The sequence below is a fragment of the Protopterus annectens genome, chromosome 2.part1, assembly GCF_019279795.1.
Source record: "Protopterus annectens isolate FY-2018-M chromosome 2.part1, PAN1.0, whole genome shotgun sequence".
NCBI classification, from domain to species: domain Eukaryota; kingdom Metazoa; phylum Chordata; order Ceratodontiformes; family Protopteridae; genus Protopterus; species Protopterus annectens.
In genome coordinates this window covers 1,348,056,392-1,348,078,585 of record NC_056729.1, presented here as the reverse complement: position 1 = coordinate 1,348,078,585, position 22,194 = coordinate 1,348,056,392, and the positions used below count along the sequence as shown (strand labels likewise).

The following is a 22,194-nucleotide window of genomic DNA, read 5'->3' as shown; positions in this document are numbered from 1 at the left end:
TTAAAACAATGGGCATGAAACCTTCATCCAGCCGCACTGGCGCCGAATTCTAATATGAAAGGGTCACAACATGCTTCACTGGGCCAGTAGAGTGCAATGTTGTCACATATTTTGCAGTTCCACATTTCACAATATTCTTTTACACTCAAGAAAACATGCCTGTATTTTACATTTATTTACAAATGCCAGAATAATATATCAAATTCTATTTGACTAGGCTGGCAGCCTTCGCCCATCTCTCCCCAGTCATCACAGCTATGATCAGTGACTTGACTAAAAGGTGGAACAAAATGTTTTTCACCATGGAAGACAGACTTACATTAATAAAAATGATTATTTTGCCCAAGATTGTATTTTACATACAATCATTGATTTTACCTCCTCCTAAGAAATTCTTTAAACAAATAGATTCCCTATTACTAACGTTTGTATGGTTCCCAAAGAAAACAAGAATAGCATATAAATGGCATGTTAGAGCCTGGGACAGTAATGGGATTGGCTTTCCCAACATAGAATTATATTCCAAATCTGTTATTAACATAATACTACACTGGATTTCATCCATATACACCTCTAGCTGGAAACAACTACATGAAATACATATAACTTCCTCTGAGAACTCAGAAACCCAGTTTAAGGAAACCTTTGGAATTAACAAAATATTTTGGATACTCCGTGAATATTGCTTATATAATAAGAAATGCAGCCACTTCTCACATGGTATAAACCAAATATTTTATATTTTCAAAAGTATAATCAACAACAATTATAGTCTAAAGAACACCTCTTTCATTACATTTCCCATAGCTTATACACAAGACTGCCTACATACCTTCAATATCAATAAGATGCAGAATCTTAAAGAGAATAATCTAAAGTTTTGGCAGCAGTTTATAGACAATAAGAACATCCAACCAATGAACTTTCTCTTAGCCAGACATAATGTCTGTCAAGATAACTGGCTCTGTATTTAATCTTTAAGAAAGTTTGTTGAAAATAAAGTGAGTGTCAATAAATCTGGAAAGTGATATTGTACCAAGATTGATACAACTATTCATATGGTGTAGTTCGATGAACATTGAACATAAATTAAGCATATCACCTGTATATAAAATCCTACGAGAAGACTTGATTACTTTTGACCAAGCTTTTTGGAATTACTCCATAAAGATTAATGGTGAACCTTTATCTAACGATAATAAGAAACAGTTATTAAATTCAATAAAAAACACTTCATCATCTTTATATTGGAGACTATATACCTGGAGATTTATTCATAGAAGCTCTTACACTCCACATAGAATTGACCTTATAACCAAGAGTAATGAAAGCAAATGCTGGAGGTGTGGTGATATTCTTGAAGCCAACTGGGTTCATATGTTCATCGAATGTAGAACTCTCTCACAATACTGGAGTGATTTTAGACATTTTGCAAAAGCCCTGTGGTCTGATAACTGTCAAATTACTAGCTCTTTGATATTATTCAATGTCCCTACCCCAAGTGTAATTCCTAGACATCAGTTACCTGTTCTTTGGTTAATTCTAGCTATTGCTCAAAAAATAATTACATTGAAATGGAAAAATAAGATCTTATGTTTACTGAGTTTATTTTAATAACAAAATCTGTATGTAAAAAAAAAATGTAAACTATTTATCAGAGATCATCAAATGTAACACACAAAAGACTAGCTTGCCAAAAATTGGAGAGATTGTTAGATAAATACTGATTACCTTTCTTGGATAAAATAAATGTTTATCATGGATGTTTGTATATAGTGTAAATAGTTATTATGTTTTATATTATTTATTTTTAATACTTTGTCCATGTTTATTAACAAAATTTAATAAAAATGTTTTTTGGAAAAAAAATAAATGACTTCAATGGTTGTATTACTGACAGACAGGACTTTAAATTTTGTTTTTTCATGACAGTGGGATTTGAGGGAAAAAAGTAGCAGTTTCATCTTTTTTGGGTTGAGCATGAGTTGTGATTACGAAGCCATGTTTCAGTGGCTGATAAAGCTTCCTGAGAAATTTTTTGGAGCTGTACCATGTTATCATATCTGCAAATGAAAGTGGAATCATATGTGCATTGTGTTAGGATGTTCTGTTGTGTGAAAGTACAGAAAGTTTTGGTGAAAAGGATAGAGCCTTGTGGTAAACAGGTGGTGACTGAGAGGTAAGGAGAGTGCGTGGAGTGCCATTTTACTGAATGATACCTATTGTACTACTAGCTTTTGAACCACAGAATGGTGGACTGAGAGAGATTTACTGAGGATGTTTGAAGTAGAAGTTTACTGTGACAAACTGTGACAAAAGCCATAGACAAGTTTAGAAATAAGGAAGAGAATAGTTTGCCATTATCTCTAGCTTTATTGACAGTATCTATATAAGTTAGAAGGGGAGTGCTAGTACTATGGGAAGAATGGAAGCCATATTGTTTAGGGGATAGGAGTTCTTCCTGCGGCAGTCTAGCAAGTAGTTTTGAATATATTTTTTAAATGTTTTGGCGAGGGGATATATCATTGCTATGGGTCTAAAGTGATTAATGCCTGTTGAATTTCCTACTTTGTGCAGAGGGATAATGTGTGACTTCTTTCAGAAAAACAGAACATGAATTCCTGGACTGACCTATTTATAAGGACGGAGACAGGACATGCAATGCTATTGGCTGCTATTTTTAGGTACTCACTTGGAAGGTCATCAACTGAAGAAGAGCATGGTTTAAGTTTAACGGTAATTCTTAGGTTGACCAGATCAAGGCAGGCAGTATGCATAGTTTTGCATTTAGCACTGCCTTGCAGAACTCAAAGACAGCCACCAGGTTGAGCAGGGATTATCTGCCCTTGATGAAACCAAATTGGTTTGGGTCCAATGACTGATATATCATTGTCTAGAAAATGGAAATCAAAATCTAAGTAAAGTGCTGAATATTGTAAAGGAGATAAAAGAAATGGAGGTGGGATCATTAAAAAAGGGAAGGAGTAAATTATATACCAACAAATGGAATTTGTGGGAATAATACATGCAGAATAATGTTAAGGAGGAGTTACATTACAGAGAAGGTTGGAAACGAGCAGTTTATGTAATTCTGAAGTGAACAATAACTGTTCACAAAAACATATATGTAATGTTTAAATTGTGAAAATAATGATAAGTGGCAATATGGTTTGATTTTTGCATTAATGTATGTATACCTATGTCATTGTTTAAAACTGACAATTTAATAAAGATGTGTTAAGAATGCATCACAGAGCATCCAGACCTTCAAAGCATCTGGGAGCCCCACACCCTAAGGCTTTATATGGGGATCTTGATATGGACTTATCAGTCACCTCTGCCCTGAACCCCACCTAATGAATAACCGGTCCTACACCATGCTATTATTTCTTTAACTTTCCTCACAAATCTCAGAGATCATAATATCTTGTGTTGGGATTGGGTCAGTGTGGTTATTATTTATTTAAGTTTCCTTCAAAACTTCAAAAGTGTGCAGAGATTATCACTATAGCTTGTACAGGAACAGTGAACTCTAGGAGTAACAAGTTTTTGTTATTTTTTTTTTACTTTCCTCACACACAAACATCAGAAACCTATACACATGGCTATTTTTGGGGAAGGATAAAGAAGCATGTTGCTTATATATGTTAGATGGCAGCAGGTTGACATATGTTTACGTTTTGTTTTCTTAATATCATCCCAGACTGACATCAAAGAGTTACTCAGACGGTAACTGTCTTTTGTGGGTAGGGGTGAGCAGGGTTTACTTATAGGTTGCCAGAAGCTTTTCTGATGAAATGTCAGTGAGGTCAGTGAGTTTCATAACAATATAGGTATATACTAGGCTAATGACAACAGGGACATTTTTAAACCCACCACACATCCCAAACATATCCAACTAATATTGGGACCTTAAGAATATGCTAAGGATTATGCGTAGGCTACAGCTTGTGTGGTTAAGCATTTACAGGCTGCCTCTGTGCATTAGGGACATAGGTGCAAACCAGGGATGAATTTCCAATTCCCCACCTACTGGTCCAAATTATCTTTTAATTGCTTTAGTGAAAAACTCTGCTTAACATGGATGGGAAGCCTGCTCCAGAAAGGAGGTATTTCCTGGGACACATACCAGTCCCTCCAACATATCCTATTTATGTTGCAAGTAAGGTGTAAGTTCTTAGGTTGGATATTGTTGATGCTGTTTTTTTTTCAGATATGCAGAAGGCCAATCACAGCAGTATTCAAGGATTTCTTGCATGTTAGGTATAGATCACTCCTCAACAGATTGAGAACACGGATAGGATTTTGAACCAATCCATATAGGACTAGTTTATGCCCTATATCCTTCTAATGTGAGGAACCTTTGGCTGTATTCAACAATTTGTCTGATGAGGGCCAAATATATAGAATGATTACTTTTTAGGAACTAGATGACATACTTAGCTTATAAGTTTTATAACACAGAATGATTTTCTTACTACTGTAGACACATGATGGTTGAATACCAGGTTATTGTTTACATGCATTCCCAAATCCCTTCCTACTGGATCTACTCTTAGGGGTATGTTATCAATAAGACAGTTTCCAGGGATGGCTGACTTCCCAAAGCATATTATTATGCAGTTCTTTGCATTGCGTTTCATACAATGGCTCTGCCTCAAGTTATTTGTCTGAGTTAGCCCTTCTTGGAGGATATTTGTATCTATGGTGTCTGTACCACTGCATCTCTTGCACTCATCAGCAAACATGGTCAGCCAGATGGCCTTGATGTTGGCCCTGACTTCGGAGAAGTAGATGAAAAAAAAGCAGAGGTCCCAGCACAGAGTGCTGAGGGACTCTGCTAGTGACTGGCCTCTTTGTGGAGGTAGACATCTGACTTCTTGGGTCCTATTTGACAGTCACCCAACTATCCATTGGGTGATACAGGGATTTATACCAAATTCCATGAGTTTGTTTATGATGCCCAAGTGGGGTATTGTATCAAACGCCTTGACCAGATCAAGGTAAGCAATACGCAATATTCTACCCTCATCACTGCCTTGGAGACCCTCTCTAAGAAGGCTGAGCAGGCAAAATTTGCCCTTGATGAAACTAAACTGGGTTGAGGCCAGTGAATACAGATTTCATATGTCACTATTAATCATTTCTATGATAATTCTTTCCATGGATATCCATATGAGACTAGTCAGGCTTATGGGTCTACATTTCCAAGCTTTGTAGATGGCTTACCCTTGTGCAGACGGATGACCGTTGCAGTTCTCCATCCATGTGTAATGAAGCCTGTTTAGAGATTATGATTAAAAAGGGATTATACAGGTCCTGATAAGTCATGTTTCATACTATTCAGGAGCATCCTGGAATGCTATCAGGGCCCAATGATGTGATATTATATGCCTTGGAGAGGGTGTCGAGGACCTGCTCTCTGCTGACATGGGGGGGGGGGTTACGTTCAATGGCACTTCAAGAGGGGTGGCTGAGGGAGAGAGAGGGGTATTGTGCTAATCAGCAGTCTGTTTTTTTTTTTTTCCTTTTCTCCACTGTGGTGCAATCATGGAGCTGGAATATGTAATTTAAACTGGTGGGGAGGAGTAACATAAGATTTTTTGTTTTATTTATTTTTTAGGGCTTTCAGAGAACAGTGAGCTTATGACAGCAGCAACTTTAAATATATAAATGTGGCCATTCGTACTTTAATATTCATGATAATTAAACATCAAAGGAGTTTGCACAAAAAAAAATGCCTGAAGCTCCTAGTGTTGGCTGTGCTTCTCAAACATTTTGGAAATATAAAGTACATTTTAGGGCATTTATTAAAACTGTATTTGCCTTAATATTGTTACAACTCAAGTGCTCTAGGTTGCACTGCATCTGAATTGTTTTAGTGTTGCTTTAGCTGCTTTTCTGTATATATAGACTTTTCTGTATATGTAAACTAGCTACTTATTCTACTGTATTACTGCATCCTAAATCGTTTTTCAGTTGTGCACTTGCCTTGCTTCATTTAAAAAGTTTTAAATTGCTAATTTTGTAGAGTTTTAATTGCATTTACTGTTCAGGGCTACACACTCAAGTGTGTTAGCCTTTTCTGTGTTTATTTACTGTATTATTGCATTGTTTAGCCTGTTTTAACGAACAAAAAAAACCCAAAACAAACAAACAAAAAAAAAAATACTTTGCTCGTTTCCTGCCTTTCCTAGCTAGTATAGTCCAGATCCCAGGCTTTACTGGTTTCAGGACTTTATTTTCTGTGTTCAGAGCTATACAGACCTTGCTGTGATAGAGGGAAGCCCTACTGCTTACCAGTGGGAGTGGTGAGCATTGTACTGCCTATCTAACACTACAGGACCAGCTCTGAAATTGTAATTTTATTAGCCATTTTGGGCTGATTTCTATCCCTTTCAACTTTCTGGCTTAAAAACACATGTGTTTTTCGCATCATGCAGCACCGCGGGGCTACAGTTAAACTATCAAAACTATTGCAGGTGCCAGAATGTCTGCTCTTCAAATTTTCCCTTATAACTAGCTGGCTTCTCAGTTGTAGCATTAAAATCTGAACTCCTGTGACTAGCATTTGCTCTAGAACCTGCTGGAAAGCACTAGGAAGCCTTAAACTGATACAAGCACTCAACTCTCCTTGTTAATAAGGAGAAATTAATCATAGGCACTAAACAGCCTATAATTGCAAAGTACCTTGCAAAGGTAAGGGAAAACAGATCTTGTACTTTACAAAAAAAGCACCTAAACAGGCATGTCCAAGAGTCAGCTTCCAGTGATTTCTCCTGTCCACCTGGTGAATCTGGGCCTAATGGGGCAATGCAGCAACTACCTCATGTATACAGACAACCCTCTCCTCCTACCACCCAACACTACAACCTGCGACAGATGCACTTACATAGCTAAACTGGAAGCAAAGCTCTCTCCAGCCAAGATTGTGCTAGACAGTCAAGAGGAGAAGGTTAACACCTGCACTACACCTCAGGAAACACATATCCCTTCAAAACTCATACCATCAATGCCCACACATAGCAACACTAAACCCACATATGTGGAGTCCCTTAACATTAACCTGCCCAAGCAACAAGGACCTCCGAAGCTGAAATGCAAACAAACACCAGTCACAACCAAAATGACACATAGCTCACTACACCAGTGTGCCACCCAACAACAGCCCCTAAGGCAAGAAAATGTATCCAACACTTTAGTCAGGCACACTGATGTCCCACTCACCAGGTTGAACAAGGAGAAAATTACAGTCAGTTGCCTGTCAGGTGCCAGGATCTGCCACATAACGCATGCACTCAAGTCACTCCACAACAAGTACAAATATGACTCTGTCATTGTCCATGCTGGAGTGAATGACTTGAGATGTACCTCGCTGGACTGCATTTAAAGAGACATGGAAGAGCTCTTGGATCATGTGGCCCAGGCAGGTATGACTGTAGCCAGGAGTAGCATCCTGCCTTTGCCCAGAATGGTACCACAGTATAAGGACAAAATGAATGACTTCAACAACTGGCTAAGCCTCTGGTGTCATTCAAAGGGGATTCAGTATCTGTCTGCCTGGGACGACATGATCGACAAACCAAGATGCTTTTCCAGAGATGGTCTGCACCTGTCACCGCTGGGATTCAGGTTACTGGCGAAAGCTCTTGCCACTCCTATAGTGCCTTTTTTAGGCAAGGTTCAAAGGACAAAACCACCACCGTAACAGATACAAGCATGCAAAATCGGAAGGTAATGCTAGAAGTCTAAACCTCAAAATGCACTCTGTTGAGGCATTCCTAAAAATGGAGAACATCGATATCTGTGCAGTAATTGAGACCTCGTTCAAGGCTCCAGAGAGCACCCCTGCAATACCAGGCTACAATTTTTACCGCACTTTTCGGCCACCAAACCAAGCCCAAAATACTAAAGGTAGAGGACTGTCCATATTCAACAAGGATATTCACACCACCAGGCTAGTTGCCCAACATAATGCATCTGAAATTCTCCAGGTGCAACTAGCACTAGGTAAGACTACAATCCAAATTTTAGCTTGTTACAGATCCCCCACCATGCCCCAAGATTTGCACTACACCTTTCTAAACATACTGGAAAATATTAAGATACAACCAAACACCCAAATACTGGGTGATTTCAACTACCCCACCATTAGCTGGGAAAACTACTCGGGTACCAACACCTTTTCCCAACGGTACTTGGAATTCATAAATTCCAGTGCCCTGGATCAACTAATCCATTGTCCCACCAGGGGCTCCAATATCCTAGACCTGGTCATTACCAACATTGGAGATAGATGCTCCACACCAGTGGTTACCCTCTCATTGGTCAGGTCAGCTAATCACCCTTGACATCCACTTCCCACCCCCACCCCCCAGTAAGGAAACCTCTGTAAAAAACCTCTCCAAAGCCAGCTTCATGCTACTCAAGTCAGAAGTGACAAACCTCATGACACCCATGCAGATGGGATCTGAAAGTTCGATTGCTGAATCCTCCATTAAGGCACTGTACGAGCACATCCACTCATGCATGAATCATGCCATCCCAAACAGAACCAAGACGCTCTCCTCCAAAAAAAAGGAGGACAATCTGGTGGTCCCCTGCCATAAACAAACTATACAACAGAAGGAAGAAACTGTTGTAGAAAAGAGGAAAATCCCAGGATGCAAAAAACTCCCTTAACAGCATCAGTAAGAAGCTGAGATCCCTCAATAAAATCCTCCAAAGCAAGTTACGAAAATAAAATTCCTAAAGATTCCAAAGACAACCACAAGGCATTCTATAGTTATGTCAAGAATCTAAATGGCAATGATCAGATCTGCTCTGAGCTATAACAGAATGGCATTAAATATATTAATCCCAAGGATATTGCCAATATCCTTGCAGATCGATTTAGTTCCAACTTCACCTCCCTCTCACCCCCTAAAAGGACCATCTCAATACCAAAAGATTGCCAAATTCCGGTATTCATGGCCACACAGGTAGAAACCGCTCTTTCCAAAGCTAAGAATATTGCATCCATGGGACCAGATGACATCCAGGGCTGTGTACTACACGAACTACAAAATGAACTGGCACATCACCTAAGTGCCATGTTTAATCATAGCCTCACCTCAGGCTTTGTGCCCACTGAGTGGCGCACATAGGTTTATAGGTTCATAGGTAGGTACTAGGCTATCTGCCTGAAGGCATTTATAAGCCTAGCTAGAATGTGTTGGCTTTCGCCACCCCCTTAGATTAGTTCCCTGTGCCTCTGTCCAGCAGAGCCACTGAAGTGATCCCCGGGGTAAACTTTCTGTTTCCCATCCAGTCGTCAAGGTTTCTTTTGAAGAGTGTTAGCGAGGAGCTCTGCCTAATGTAGATTGGAATCTTGTTTCAAAGCATGGGAAGTCTCTGCGACAGGAATCTATCCCTCCAGCACGTCCTATTTATTGCTGTGGTGAGGTTTAGATCTCTAGAGCATGTGGCTTGAAGGGATAAGGTTTTCTTTAGGTGGAGCATGTCCATCAATTCTGGGTTGGGCTTGGCCTTGTATGTCAGGCAGAGATCACCTCTGAGTAGGCGGTATGGAACCGAGTACATCTGGAGTTTCTTCAGTCAAGCTGCATAGGGCATCTGTTTGATGCCAGTAATCCTCTTGGTGAGGTATTTCTGTGGTCTTTCCAGCTGTCACAGGTGTCTTGTAGGGTACATCCCAAATGGGGTGTTGTACTCTATGATGGGTATGATGAGTGATGAGTAGAGGGGCACGATGACCTCTTTTGATCTGGATGTGGACCCTTTTGTGATTGGGTGGGCCACGTAGAAGGATTTTCTAACCACTTTGGCAATGTGATTATCAAAGGTACACAGCTACAGTTATTCCACTCCACAAAGGGGGATCCACCTTGGATCCCGGGAACTACCGTCCCATCAGTCTGATGAGCCTGATCTGCAAGGGCATGGAATGCATTATCATGGCACTTATAAACAAAGACATTGACAACCTTCAAACACTGGACCCCACCCAGTTTGGGTTCGTGAAGGGCCAATCTTGTTTCCTGAACCTGACTGACTTCTTCGAATCAGTCTCCAGAGCTGTGGACGAGGGTAAGGAGGTCCACACAGCCTATATGGACCTCGGCAAGGCCTTTGACACCATCCCCTCACTCTGGAATCATAGATAAACTTACTAAGCTGGGCATAAATCCTTGTATCACTCGAAAGGTTGCCAAATGACTTACTGACAGAACCCAAACTGTAAAAGTAGCCAACTCCAAATCCAGCTCCAGGCAAGTGACAAGTGGAGTACCTCAGGGTTCAGTCCTGGGACCATTCTTGTTTAGCATCTACTTCTCTGATGTACAGGCCAAAACTAGGGGACTCTGGTTAACAAAATTCACAGATGACTACAAACTGGGAGTCATTATTGAATCCCCAAATGATGTGGATATTCTACAAAAGGGCCTTACAGAAACAGATGCTAGGTGCCAGAGCCATGGGCTCAAGCTTAATGCCAAGAAATGTATAGTTATCCCCTTTGGGAAAAACCATGTACCCATGAATTACCAAAAGTGTGATGAGAGACTTAGGGACACAGGTGGCCAGTGGTCTCAGCTTCAATAACCACATTGCCACAACAGTCAGGAAATCCTTTTATGTGGCACACCTCATCCCTAAGGGCTTTTCATCCAGAAAAAAGGAGGCCATTGTCCCACTGTAGTCATCCCTCATTAGACCCATTATAGAGTACAACGCCCAATTTGGTATGTACCTCACAAGACATCTGCAACAGCTGGAAAGGCCACAGACATACCTCACTAAAAGAATCACAGACCTAAAGCAGATGCCCTATGCTGACCATCTAAAAAAACTCCAGCTATACTCTGTGGAATATCGTCTACTCAGAGGTGATCTCTGTTTAACATACAAGGCCATGTCAAACCCTGAACTGCTGGACATGCTCCACTTTAAGAAATCCCAATCCCTCAGAGTCACACGCTCCAGGGATCTAAACCTTGTCATCACAATGAACAAAACATGCTGGAGGGATAGGTTCCTAACCCAGAGACTCCCCATACTCTGGAACAGACTGCTCATACATGTCAAGGAGAGAACTTCCTTGGCCCTCTTCAACAGGAACCTTAACAATTGGATGGGAGATAAGAAGTTCACTTCAGGGATCATGTCAGTCGCCCTGCTAGACAGGGTCCAAGGAAGTAAATATTGTGGGAAGAAATATCCAGGGAATTGTTATGGCTAGGCTTGTATAGGCCCTAGGGCCGATAGCCTAGTACCAACCTATGAACCTATGAATTGCTTTTGGGGTACAGGGTTTTCACACTTATGATTTACTATCCTCACAAGAGTTTGTCCTCCCAGTTTATTGTGACATTTGAGCATTAAACCTTGGATGCAACTTTACACTTTCCTTGAAATAAAGTAGAAAAGAATGTCTTTCCTTGCACATTTTTTTCAGGCCATCACTGGATTAAAAGAAGCTTTAAAATGTATCTATAACCCTAGGGCTTCTGGGTGCCTAGCAGTCTCCCAGACCCCCAGCTTACTTTAGTTTTATAGTGTAGTCTTGATCAGTTAGGGTTTGTTGAAAGTATGCAAGGAAAAAGCAAAGTTGAGAAATAAGACTGAATTTATTTCCTTAATCAAGATTAATGTTTAGGCCATCACTGGATGAAAATGTTGTTTAAAAAACTGTAAAATCAACCTCAGACACAACTCTCCACTGTCCAGATTTTTGTCTCATATTTTTGGCTTGTTCCCCATAAAATTTGTGGTTTTCCGACAAATCATTGGGGATTGAAGTCAATAAGCAATGCATATATTTTAGTTTCAGACTTCATATCCTTCAGAAAATGCATGATAATGCAAAACTTATTATGCCATCAACGTTTAAAGTTTATAAGAGTAGTATTTAAAATCTGTCTCTATTTATGGGGTTTTGTCTTCCCTCTTCTCCTGGTTTTGTCCACACTTCTTCCAGTAAGACTTTGAGACGTATGACCTTAAAGTGTCTAGAAATACCCATGGCTTGAAGTAATTTTTTCTACAGTTAGCAGAATGCAGTCTTGTCTAGCTGGGACATACTGAATGAATGAATACATGCAAGAAAAATGAAAGTATAACAGACTGTGAGAAAAGGAAGAAATTAAGTATATTATGGTGTGGGCAGGTTAGGATGGGGGGAGCCAATTTTTGTGTTTGGACAACAGTGGGGATTTGGAACTGGGGGGGCGGGGTCACAGTGAATCCCTTCCCTTAGGTAGCCAGTTCACCTAAGGCTGGCCTTGTCTGCTGCCAAGTACCTTCCTGATCAATTAACCTCTGATTTGAGCCATCTTCTCAAACAGTATTTTTATTTTGTCTGTGTTGTATTCTAATTGCTTTGTAGATTTTATCCTGTGCTTACAGAATACAGATAAATGCAAAGCATACTGAACCCATTCCTTGGATAATTTGCAAGTCACACTTAAAACAAAATGGCTATTAATTTCATAGAGTATGAGCCATGCTAGAAAGCCACAAGTTTTGTAAAACTTGAAAAGTTCATCCAAATTTCATTCAAAATGGTTTATCAGTACCTAAAACTCCTCACAGATCATAACTACATACCACGTGTTACTAAAACATCCTGGGATGCTTCCAGTTCTTTGCCATAATAAAAATTCTTCATGTTATAAGAACAATCATTACAAACAGAAATTAGAGAAATTAATTATGACAAGGTAATATCACGTCATTGGCCTGGAAAACTTGTCCTTACCTCCAGTCTGGCTCTGTCTACATCTTTTGGCAGGTTAGTGCGCACTCTGTTCCTTACAATTAGACTTTCATAGGGGTAGACCTGTTAGGAAAAGCAAATATATAATCCAAAAAATTTTGCAATCATAGCTCTTGACTAATTATAATCCAGCATCTAAATCGAGGGCTGTGAGTACTCTACATTCTTCCATCCATTAGCAAGCAGCCAACAGTATTAAACAAATGCACATTTACCATGTTTTTGTTTCCACTGCAGTACATTCTCAGAGGTTTCTTTAGTATGAATGGAGATTCTTACCTTGTATTCTGTATAAAAAAAAAAATAAAATAAAATAGGTTAGTTAGTTAACTCAGCTTTAAAAAAAAAAAAACACATTATTAACACAATAGGCACTGTTTGGGAAAACAATTTAGACACTGGTAAACGTTGGGGCACTTACAGGAATACATGTATGAGCGTATGTATAGAATGATGCAGTTTTTGACTAAACCTAAAAATGTTATCAGAATTGAAATTCTTAAATATGCACACATGTTGCACATTGCATACGTACAGTACTTTACTTGTACAAGTAAAACAATCAGAAGATAGATATGATTCATGGATGATTTAGATATGACAGACTGGTTATAACTTACATAGTTCTGCTATCAATATGTGAATGTGGAACAGAATCACCTACATAAGGTATAATTTCCATCACTAATACCCATTATAATACAAAGGGCAATTGGCCAATGAGTATATGGTAAATGTGAATTGCTACCCTGAGTTGTTGCACTAACAGACGGACTCCAAACTGTCCATCTCTAGATCTCAACTATACTTTCCAGCTTTCCAGATTACCCATCTCAGACTAAACCCAGTGCTTTCATTACAAGGTTACAAACAGCTGAAGCTTGACACACACATACAGATACACACACACACACACACACACACACACACACACACACACACACACACACACACACACACACACACACAAATAAAGGCCACAGAGCAGCACTTATTGGCAACCAAAGCACCAAATTATGTAGATCCAAAATGACACATGGTGGGTGGATGCTCACATTAAGGCAGTGTGTTCTATGAAAATATACTGTTACAGGTAAGTTGGAAGCAACTGTACTATGTTTAACAAGCACACTGCATTACCCAGCCTGGGAAGATGAGGATGGATTAGGGTCCAAAAGCCCCTGAAGAAGGTCCAAGTGAGGCCTGCTTGGGATCTAGAAGAGTCAACCAGCTTGTAGTGCTTCATAAAGGCATGGACACAGAATCAAGCTGCTGCCTCTAAAATAGTTCTAGAGTCCACTCCTTTCCAATACAAAAGGAGAAAAGGCTGTGGTGGAATGCATCTTTACCTTGTATGGATCCACCCTGCCCTGTTGGGTAAAATAAAAAAACAATACCAGATGACAGCCAATAGGGAATTGTTTGCTTAGTGACATGTTAACCCTTCTTTGCCCCAATGTAGGAAATAAAAAAATGTTTAGCCTTCCTGAAGGGTTTTGTTTAGTCAATGTAGCACCTGAGCTTCTGGTGCGCATCCAAGGTATGAAGTATCCACTCTCCCTTATTCTTTCATTCTAGGAGGGAAACAGGGAGGTTGATTGACCGATTTGAGTGAATTCTGAGATGACTTTTGCAAGAAGGAGGAGTTAGTGAATAAAAAACCCTATCCATGTGGCAAATAAGTTTAGGTTAGCCCACCACGAGAGTTTGCAGCTCAGAAAATTGGCTTGCAGATGTCACAGCAATAAGCAATGCAGTTTTCTGTGTTAAGAGCTTCAACTCAGCCTGAGTAGCTGGTTCAAAAGATGTTAAGGTAAATTTTTGCAGAATATAGTTGAGATCCCACAAAGAGAATTTTGCTTGCTAGGGAGTCTCATATGCAAAACTCCTTTCATGAGCTGTTTTACAAAAAGAGGAGGCGGAGGAGGATGAGGAGGAGGAAGAGAAGAAGAAGAAGAAAGATGGGAATGTAATGGAAGACAAGAAGAGATGGCCTCTAAATGCACTTTAGTGGACACATATGATAAGTCATCCTAAAGTAGCTTACACAAATATTTCAAGACTAGAGGGATGTTAACCTCAATGGGATCTCTGTTCCCATTTAGGCACCACTTATAAAGCTTCATCCATTTATAAACATTAAGATTTTCTATTAGCAATTTTTTCTGCCCCCCTTTAACACTTGCTGCACATTCTTATGAGACAAGTACCTAAATGGAGTCAAGGCTGAATCATCCAGGCTTTCAGTTGCAGCTGCTCCAAATTGAGCAGCACCAGTAGCCCTTCAGACTGTTTGAGCAGATCCAGAGTGTGCGGAAATGTGTGATAATTGCCCTTGGACTATTACATTAGATGAGAGAACAAAGACTGACTGAGCCAATACAGGGTCACCACAACGACCTTTGGCATTTCATTCTGAATCTTCAGAAATACCTTGTAAATCAGTGGAAATGGTGGAAAAGTATACAGGAACCCACCCATCTAAGGGAACAAGAATGAGTATGTCCTCCAAGATTGGCTGCAATGATGTGTGGAATAGAATTATTCTAGCTGTCTGTTATGAAAGGTGGCAAACAGATCTATTTGAAGCATTTCCCACATCTGGACTAGATTCTGGAATGCCACTGCCTTGAGCTGCCACTCAAAGCAGACACCCAAGCAACTGCCACCTCAAGACATAAGACATGCAACACATAGTTCTCAAAGTCAGTGTGCTAAACAGTCACAGCCCTTAAGGCCAAACACAATGCCAGACACACTTGTTATAGGTGACTCCATAGTCAGACACACTGACGTCCCACTCACCAGACTGAACAAGGAAAAGATCACAGTAAGCTGCCTGTCAGGCGCTAGAATCCGCCACATAACACAAGCACTCAGGTCACTCCACAGCAAGTACAAGTATGACTCAGTCGTTGTCCATGCCGGTGTGAACGACCTAAGACGTACCTCCCTGGACTACATGAAAAGAGACATAGAGGAGCTCTCAGATTATGTAGCCCAGGCCGGTATGACCCTGACCCTGAGCAGTATCCTACCCTCACCAAGAATGATGCCACAATACAGAGACAAAATGATCAGCTTTAATAATTGGCTTAATTACTGGTGTCATTCTAAGGGGATCCAATGTCTATCTGCCTGGGATGACATGCTTGACAAGCCACGCTGCTTTGCAAGGGACGGCTTGCACCTGTCACCCCTGGGCTTCCGGATATTGGCAAAGGCTCTTGCCACCCCATAGTGCCTTTTTTAGGCAAGGCTCAAATGATAAACCTACCGCCCTAGAAAACAAAAATGGAGAAAAACTAAAGGTAATACTGCTCAATGCCAGAAGTCTAAACCTCAAGATGCACACCCTCGAAGCCCTCCTCAGTATGGAGAACATCGATGTCTGTGCTGTGACTGAAACCTGGTTCAAGGCTCCTGAGAGCACCCCAGCAATATCAGGTTATACCTCATATCATGCGTTCCGGCCCCAAAATCCGGACCGAACCACAAAAGGAGGGGGAGTATCCATATTCATAATGGATACCCACACCTCCAGGTTAGTGGCAACGCACGAAGCATCGGAGACCATCCAGGTGCAATTAACCATAGGTAAAACTGCCCTACAGTTTGTAACATGCTACAGACCACCTTCTCAAACTCAGGAAATGCACACAGCCTTCCTGAAGACACTGGAGAGTATGAATGTCTCTCCAAACACCATCATATTGGGTGACTTCAACTACCCAAACATAGACTGGGAACATTACTCAAGCCCCAACACCCTAGCCCAAAGGTTCCTTGAGTTCATAAACTCAAATGCTATGGAACAACTAGTCACCATTCCCACAAGAGGAGAAAATATACTAGACCTGATCATCACAAACATGGGGACAAAATGCTCCACACCGGAAGTATATCCCTCATTGGTGAGATCAGACCATAAATTAATCTCACTGGAGATCCACATCCTGCCCCCACCCCCAGAAAAAAAGACCACAGTGAAGAACTTCTCAAAAGCAAACTTCACACTTCTTAAGACTGGACTGGTATCCTTCAAGGCCCCCGAGCCAGTGGAAACCACAACCCACGCTGCTGAAACCCTTACAAATGCCTTCTACGAGCACCTCCAGGAATGTATGGATCAAGCAATCCCTAATAAAATCAAGACCCTTTCCACCAAAGGCAGGCGCCCGGTCTGGTGGACCCCAGCCATAAACAAACTCTACAACAAGAGGAGAAAGCTACTACATGACAGAGCAAAATCCTTAAAAGGGAAGGCATCTCTGATCAATACTAGCAAAAAACTACGATCACTCATAAAATCATCCAAGGCCAACTTTGAGAGAAAAATCGCTAATGACACAAAAGACAATCATAAAGCCTTCTTTAGCTATGTTAGAACCCTGGGTGGAAACTCCCAGATATGCTCAGAATTAGTCCAAAATGATAAAAAAATCACTGAACCCACAGACATTGCCAACATACTGGCAGACAGGCTCAGTGCAAATTTCTCCCCTCCCTCCCCCCAAAAGGAGAAATATCTATCCCACCAGAGTCTAGCCTCCCAAACATCTCAGAAGGCCAGGTGAGAGCTGCTCTCTCTAAAGCAAAAAACACAGCATCAATGGGACCGGACGGTGTCCCCGGCTGTGTGCTACACGAACTCAATGAGGAACTAAACCCACACATAAGGCTGCTGTTTAATCTTAGCCTTACTACAGGATACGTACACAAAGAATGGCGTACGGCAACTGTGATCCCACTCCACAAAGGCGGTGCTTCTACGGACCCTGGAAATTACCACCCCATAAGCTTGACGAGCCTTACTAAGGCCATTGATGAGGGTAAGGCAGTTCACACAGCCTACCTTGACCTAGCAAAAGCGTTCGACACAATACCCCACTCGGACATCATAGAAAAGCCCACCAGCTTAGATGTAAACCCATATGTCACAAGATGGGTTGCAAACTGGCTCAAGGACAGAACACACAGGGTTAGAGTTGCTGGTGCCATGTCAGACTCTAAGCCGGTCACGAGCGGTGTCCCACAGGGCTCAGTCCTGGGCCCCCTCTTGTTCGGCATTTATTTTTCTGAAGTGCAGGCAAACATAGGGGGATTGTGGCTGACAAAATTTGCAGATGACTGCAAACTGGGCACCATAATTGACACTCCATCAGACACAGACATCCTCCAGAGAGGTCTCATAGAAATGGATAACTGGTGCCAGAGCCATGGCCTTAAGCTAAATGCCAAAAAATGTACAGTCATACCCTTTGGGAAAAACAAGGTAACCCCTAATTACCACATAGGTGGTAATCCATTAAACACAGAAGAAGTTATCAGGGACCTGGGGACCCAAGTTGACAGTAACCTCTCTTTTGACACTCACATTGCCAAAGTGGTTAGGAAGACCTTCTACATTGCCCACCTGATCACGAAGGGATTCACATCCAGATCAGGAGAGGTCATTGTACCCCTGTACTCTTCACTTATCAGACCAATGATTGAGTACAACGCCCCATTCGGAATGTACCTTACCCGACACCTGCAGCAGTTGGAAAGACCCCAAAAGTTCCTCACCAAAAGGATAAAGGGGCTCAAACATATGTCATACGATGCCCGACTGAAGAAACTCCAGCTCTATTCAGTCGCATACCGTCTGCTCAGAGGTGATCTGTGCCTGACATACAAGGCCATGTCCAACCCGGAATTAATGGACATGCTCCACCTCAAAAAATCCAAATCCACCAGAGTCACGAGAGCAAGAGACTTAAACCTCAACACGGATATAAATAGGACATGCTGGAGGGACAGATTCATCACCCAGAGACTCCCTACACTATGGAACAGAATCCCAGTCCATGTGAGGCAGAGCCCCTTACTGACTCTGTTCAAGAGAAATCTTGACGAGTGGATGGGAGATCGTAGGTTTACCCCGGGAATCATCTCTGTATCACTGCTGGACAGAGGCACAGCAAACTAATGGGTATAGTATTCTCATCCTAAGGGGTGGTGAAAGCCACACACACTCTGGCTAGGCTTATAAACGCCCTAGGGCAGATAGCCTAGTATGAACCTATGAAGGTCTTCCTAGATCTGCTTAATCTGTCTGCTACAACATTTTACTCTGATGGGATATATGATTCCTGAAGAGTCAGGGACAGCTGTAAAGCCAGCTCCCAGCCCATCATTGTCAACCAGCACAGAGGGTATGACCTTGGACCCCTTATTTGTTGAGGTACCACATCACTGTTGTGTTGTCCTTAACCATAAGAAGAGGACTTTAAGTCCATACGTGGTGAAGGACTTTCAAGGCATACTTCTGTGCATTCTTGGGCCTCCAAGTGGTGCACTTGCATTCCCATTAACACAGCTCAACAAACAAAGTCAGACAAACTTGTCTGTAGAGACTACACCAGAACAGATGGGAAGAAGGGAAGTCCTGGATTGATACTCAGCTGTACTCTCCACCCCTGAAACTCTCATATGATAAGGTCCAGCACTGGCAACTGGGCTTCCAGGGAATGTGAGTGTCAGGTCCAACAATCTGGAACAAACCACTGAATTTTTCTCATGTGGAGGCAATCTACTGGTATCAAGAGAACTGTGAATGCCATCAGTCCTAGAATTTTTAGGAATTTTCTTGTTGAGGTGTCATTCCACCTCCTACAGGATTCATGAAATAGTGTCTGGTAGGACAGGACCTCGTTTTCTGAAAATAGGCCATTTTTTTTTCATTGGGGATAATTAATGATTAAACTTCTAATGAAACTGGGTCTTTGTAAGGGTGTCAGGCACAACTGGCAAATGATCAAACTGAACTCTAGCTGAGACAGTAAGATACAGACCTTCTCTAGAGATTACAAACATCTGGATACAAACTTTGCAGAAATCAGCAAGTCAACCAAGTAAGGACAAATGTGAATGCCAAGAGTCCGTTAGTGAACTACTACTGGAATAAGGATTTTGTAAACATTCAAGGGCAATGTACAGAACTGATAGTGTGAACCAGACACAACAAATCTCAGATATCTCCTGAAGCATTCAGCAAAGGTGTTATGATAATATGCATACTTCAAGTCCAGGGTCGCCAAGAAGCAGGGGTCTGGCAGAAGAGGAAGCACTGTCTGCAGGGTAAGCATTTTGAATTTGGTGACCTTTATAAAAGTTCTGATGAAGTCCTCTAGTTATGGAAAAAAGCACTTAACTTTCTTACCATTTAATAAATAATTCAATACTGTTCATTCATGGCTGGCGCTTTGCCAAGGTAGCTCTTTTTGGTTCATGACCTTTATAAAAGTATTTCAGAAAGGATAGTTTCAACAACTGTCTCCACAACAATTCTATTTTGGGGACCAGGTAAATTCTGGAGTAGAAACCTTTCATTCTGTCCAAAGGAGGTACTGTCTATGACCTCTGAGTCCAGCATGTTCCAGAGTATAGGAGGAAGTAACGAAGTGTGGTCTGGTGGGTGAGGGGGTACCCCCCTGAATGGAGAAAGATATTCCTTCCACTGCCACCTACAACATTTGACCATGAAGTTGTGCACCCACTGTTGGAAACCACTGACAGCCATGCCACCATGTTGAGAGCTAACCTTCGAGATGAGGCCCCATAGGGGAACCTGGGAATGACAGTTGCTGAGCCTTGACAAAGTCATAGGTTGGAACAGGGGTTATCCTTTTTCGGAAAGTAACCCCTCTTGTTAGGTTTGGCAGAGCTCTTGTCCTGCCATTTTCTTAGGTATTTTGGTTATTATTTGGCTGGCACTCTGTTTGTTGGGACAAAATTCTGGAAATATGGAACATTTTAGACATCCCTTGCAACTATCATCTCAGTGCTTTAGGATATGATAAGCACACAATCAGAATCAGGCAGTGTAGTCATAATCTCATTTTTTTATCTCATCAGAAAAGTTTTGTTTGTGCAACCAAGCATACCTCCCTACCATCACCAGTGTCACTGCATTTCTAGAAATGGTGCTGACCCCTTCCAAGGCACTCTCTGAAGCATTCTTAGACACTGGAAGCAATTTCTTTCACAAAGTTTTGCCATTCAGCAGGTAATAATGAAACAAACTTGTGTAAAGTATACATACATTTCAACACAAACTTCAACATAAACACTGGTAGTTAAAAACTTTTAAAGCTTCTGTGCTGGACTGCAAAAGCTTCTTTCCTTGAGGTTCTAGCCACTTGCATAGTTTATTTTGAGGGACTGAGTTTGACGAAGGCATGGTCTTTTTCTTGGCAAAGTTAACTGGGGACACAGAAGCAAGGTCTGCAGATACTGGGAGACTGTTGACTGCAAAGTGGTGGGTTTTCAGTCTCTTTTTTTGCATGCTCCACACTAGTGGGAGGATCTCCATATGAACAGTGGTAACAGAATCTGTACTCTTGACTTTCCCTGCATCTAAACAGTTTGGTTCTCCAGTACTTAAACCAGGTAATGGTACTGCATTGGAGAACATGTCTGACCCTCATGTCATGTACAGTTGTGGTACTTAAACCACAACATGGGACCTGGAGGAAAAAGAAGATGAGTGGTCCAATAGCCTGCCCAAGACTACTGTGGAGTCACAAACTATAGGATGATGCATATTTCTTGATTTACTTCTACGTTTTTAGGTGAACAAGGGGTAGATGGTGGGGGAGGGGAGACACCATAGCTGAGTCCATAAATGTAGGAAACAAAAAGTAGCCAGAGCAATACCAATGAAGGCTGAAAGTCAGCCCAGTACCAAAAAAAAAAACAAAAAAAAACTACAAAATCCAACTGTTTTCCCTTTAAATAAATAGCAATATGAAATCTATTTCTACAGGGATACTATTCCGAATACTGCACTGAATAAAATGACATTAGTTTCAGAAACACAGCTCAAAGTATAAAATACATGTTAAAAGTCCTCCAATTTTTAGAAAAAGAAAAATAAAAAATTAGAAAGAAATAATTAGAAATAGCATAAAACGGTTTCAGACAAGAAATAAAGCTTAAGCCTATGAAAAAAAATCTTATCAGAAATGTTTAACATAGAAAACGGTTCCAAAATCATGATTTAAATGAAAAAAAAATAATAATTTCAAATGCTGTGATCCTGTTCAATCACCTCAAATAATCCAAACACCACAGAAAAAACTACAACATCAAGTTTCTGTGGCAACATTTCCAAATTAAACTTTTAATCAACAGAAATAATAGGCGCAAGCTTTGAAAGCATGAGGTAATGAGAGGAATTGTAATAAAATGGTCATAGTACAGAAACTTAAACTTTTACAAATAGTGATAAAACAAATTTGAAGGAAAAACAATTTGTAGAAGCTAAAAATCAGCTTAAAATAAACAGTATAAGCCTTATACTATGCAGGAAAAGTAAAACCCAAGCATGTACAAAATTTCTAATCAGAAAAAGTCACAGTAGCAGAATACAC

General features: G+C 40.9%; 1 protein-coding gene across 1 annotated transcript in view; it reads right to left on the bottom strand.

The window, feature by feature from the left end:
* Positions 1–22,194, bottom strand: part of ABLIM2 (actin binding LIM protein family member 2) — a 2,642,076-nt gene that overhangs the window by 252,211 nt on the left and 2,367,671 nt on the right. The window contains exons 20-21 of the mRNA XM_044062807.1: positions 13,058–13,065; positions 12,761–12,841 (exon numbers count right to left, since the gene is read on the bottom strand). Coding sequence (XP_043918742.1) covers positions 12,761–12,841; positions 13,058–13,065 — 89 coding nt within the window. The remainder of the gene's footprint in view (positions 1–12,760; positions 12,842–13,057; positions 13,066–22,194) is intronic.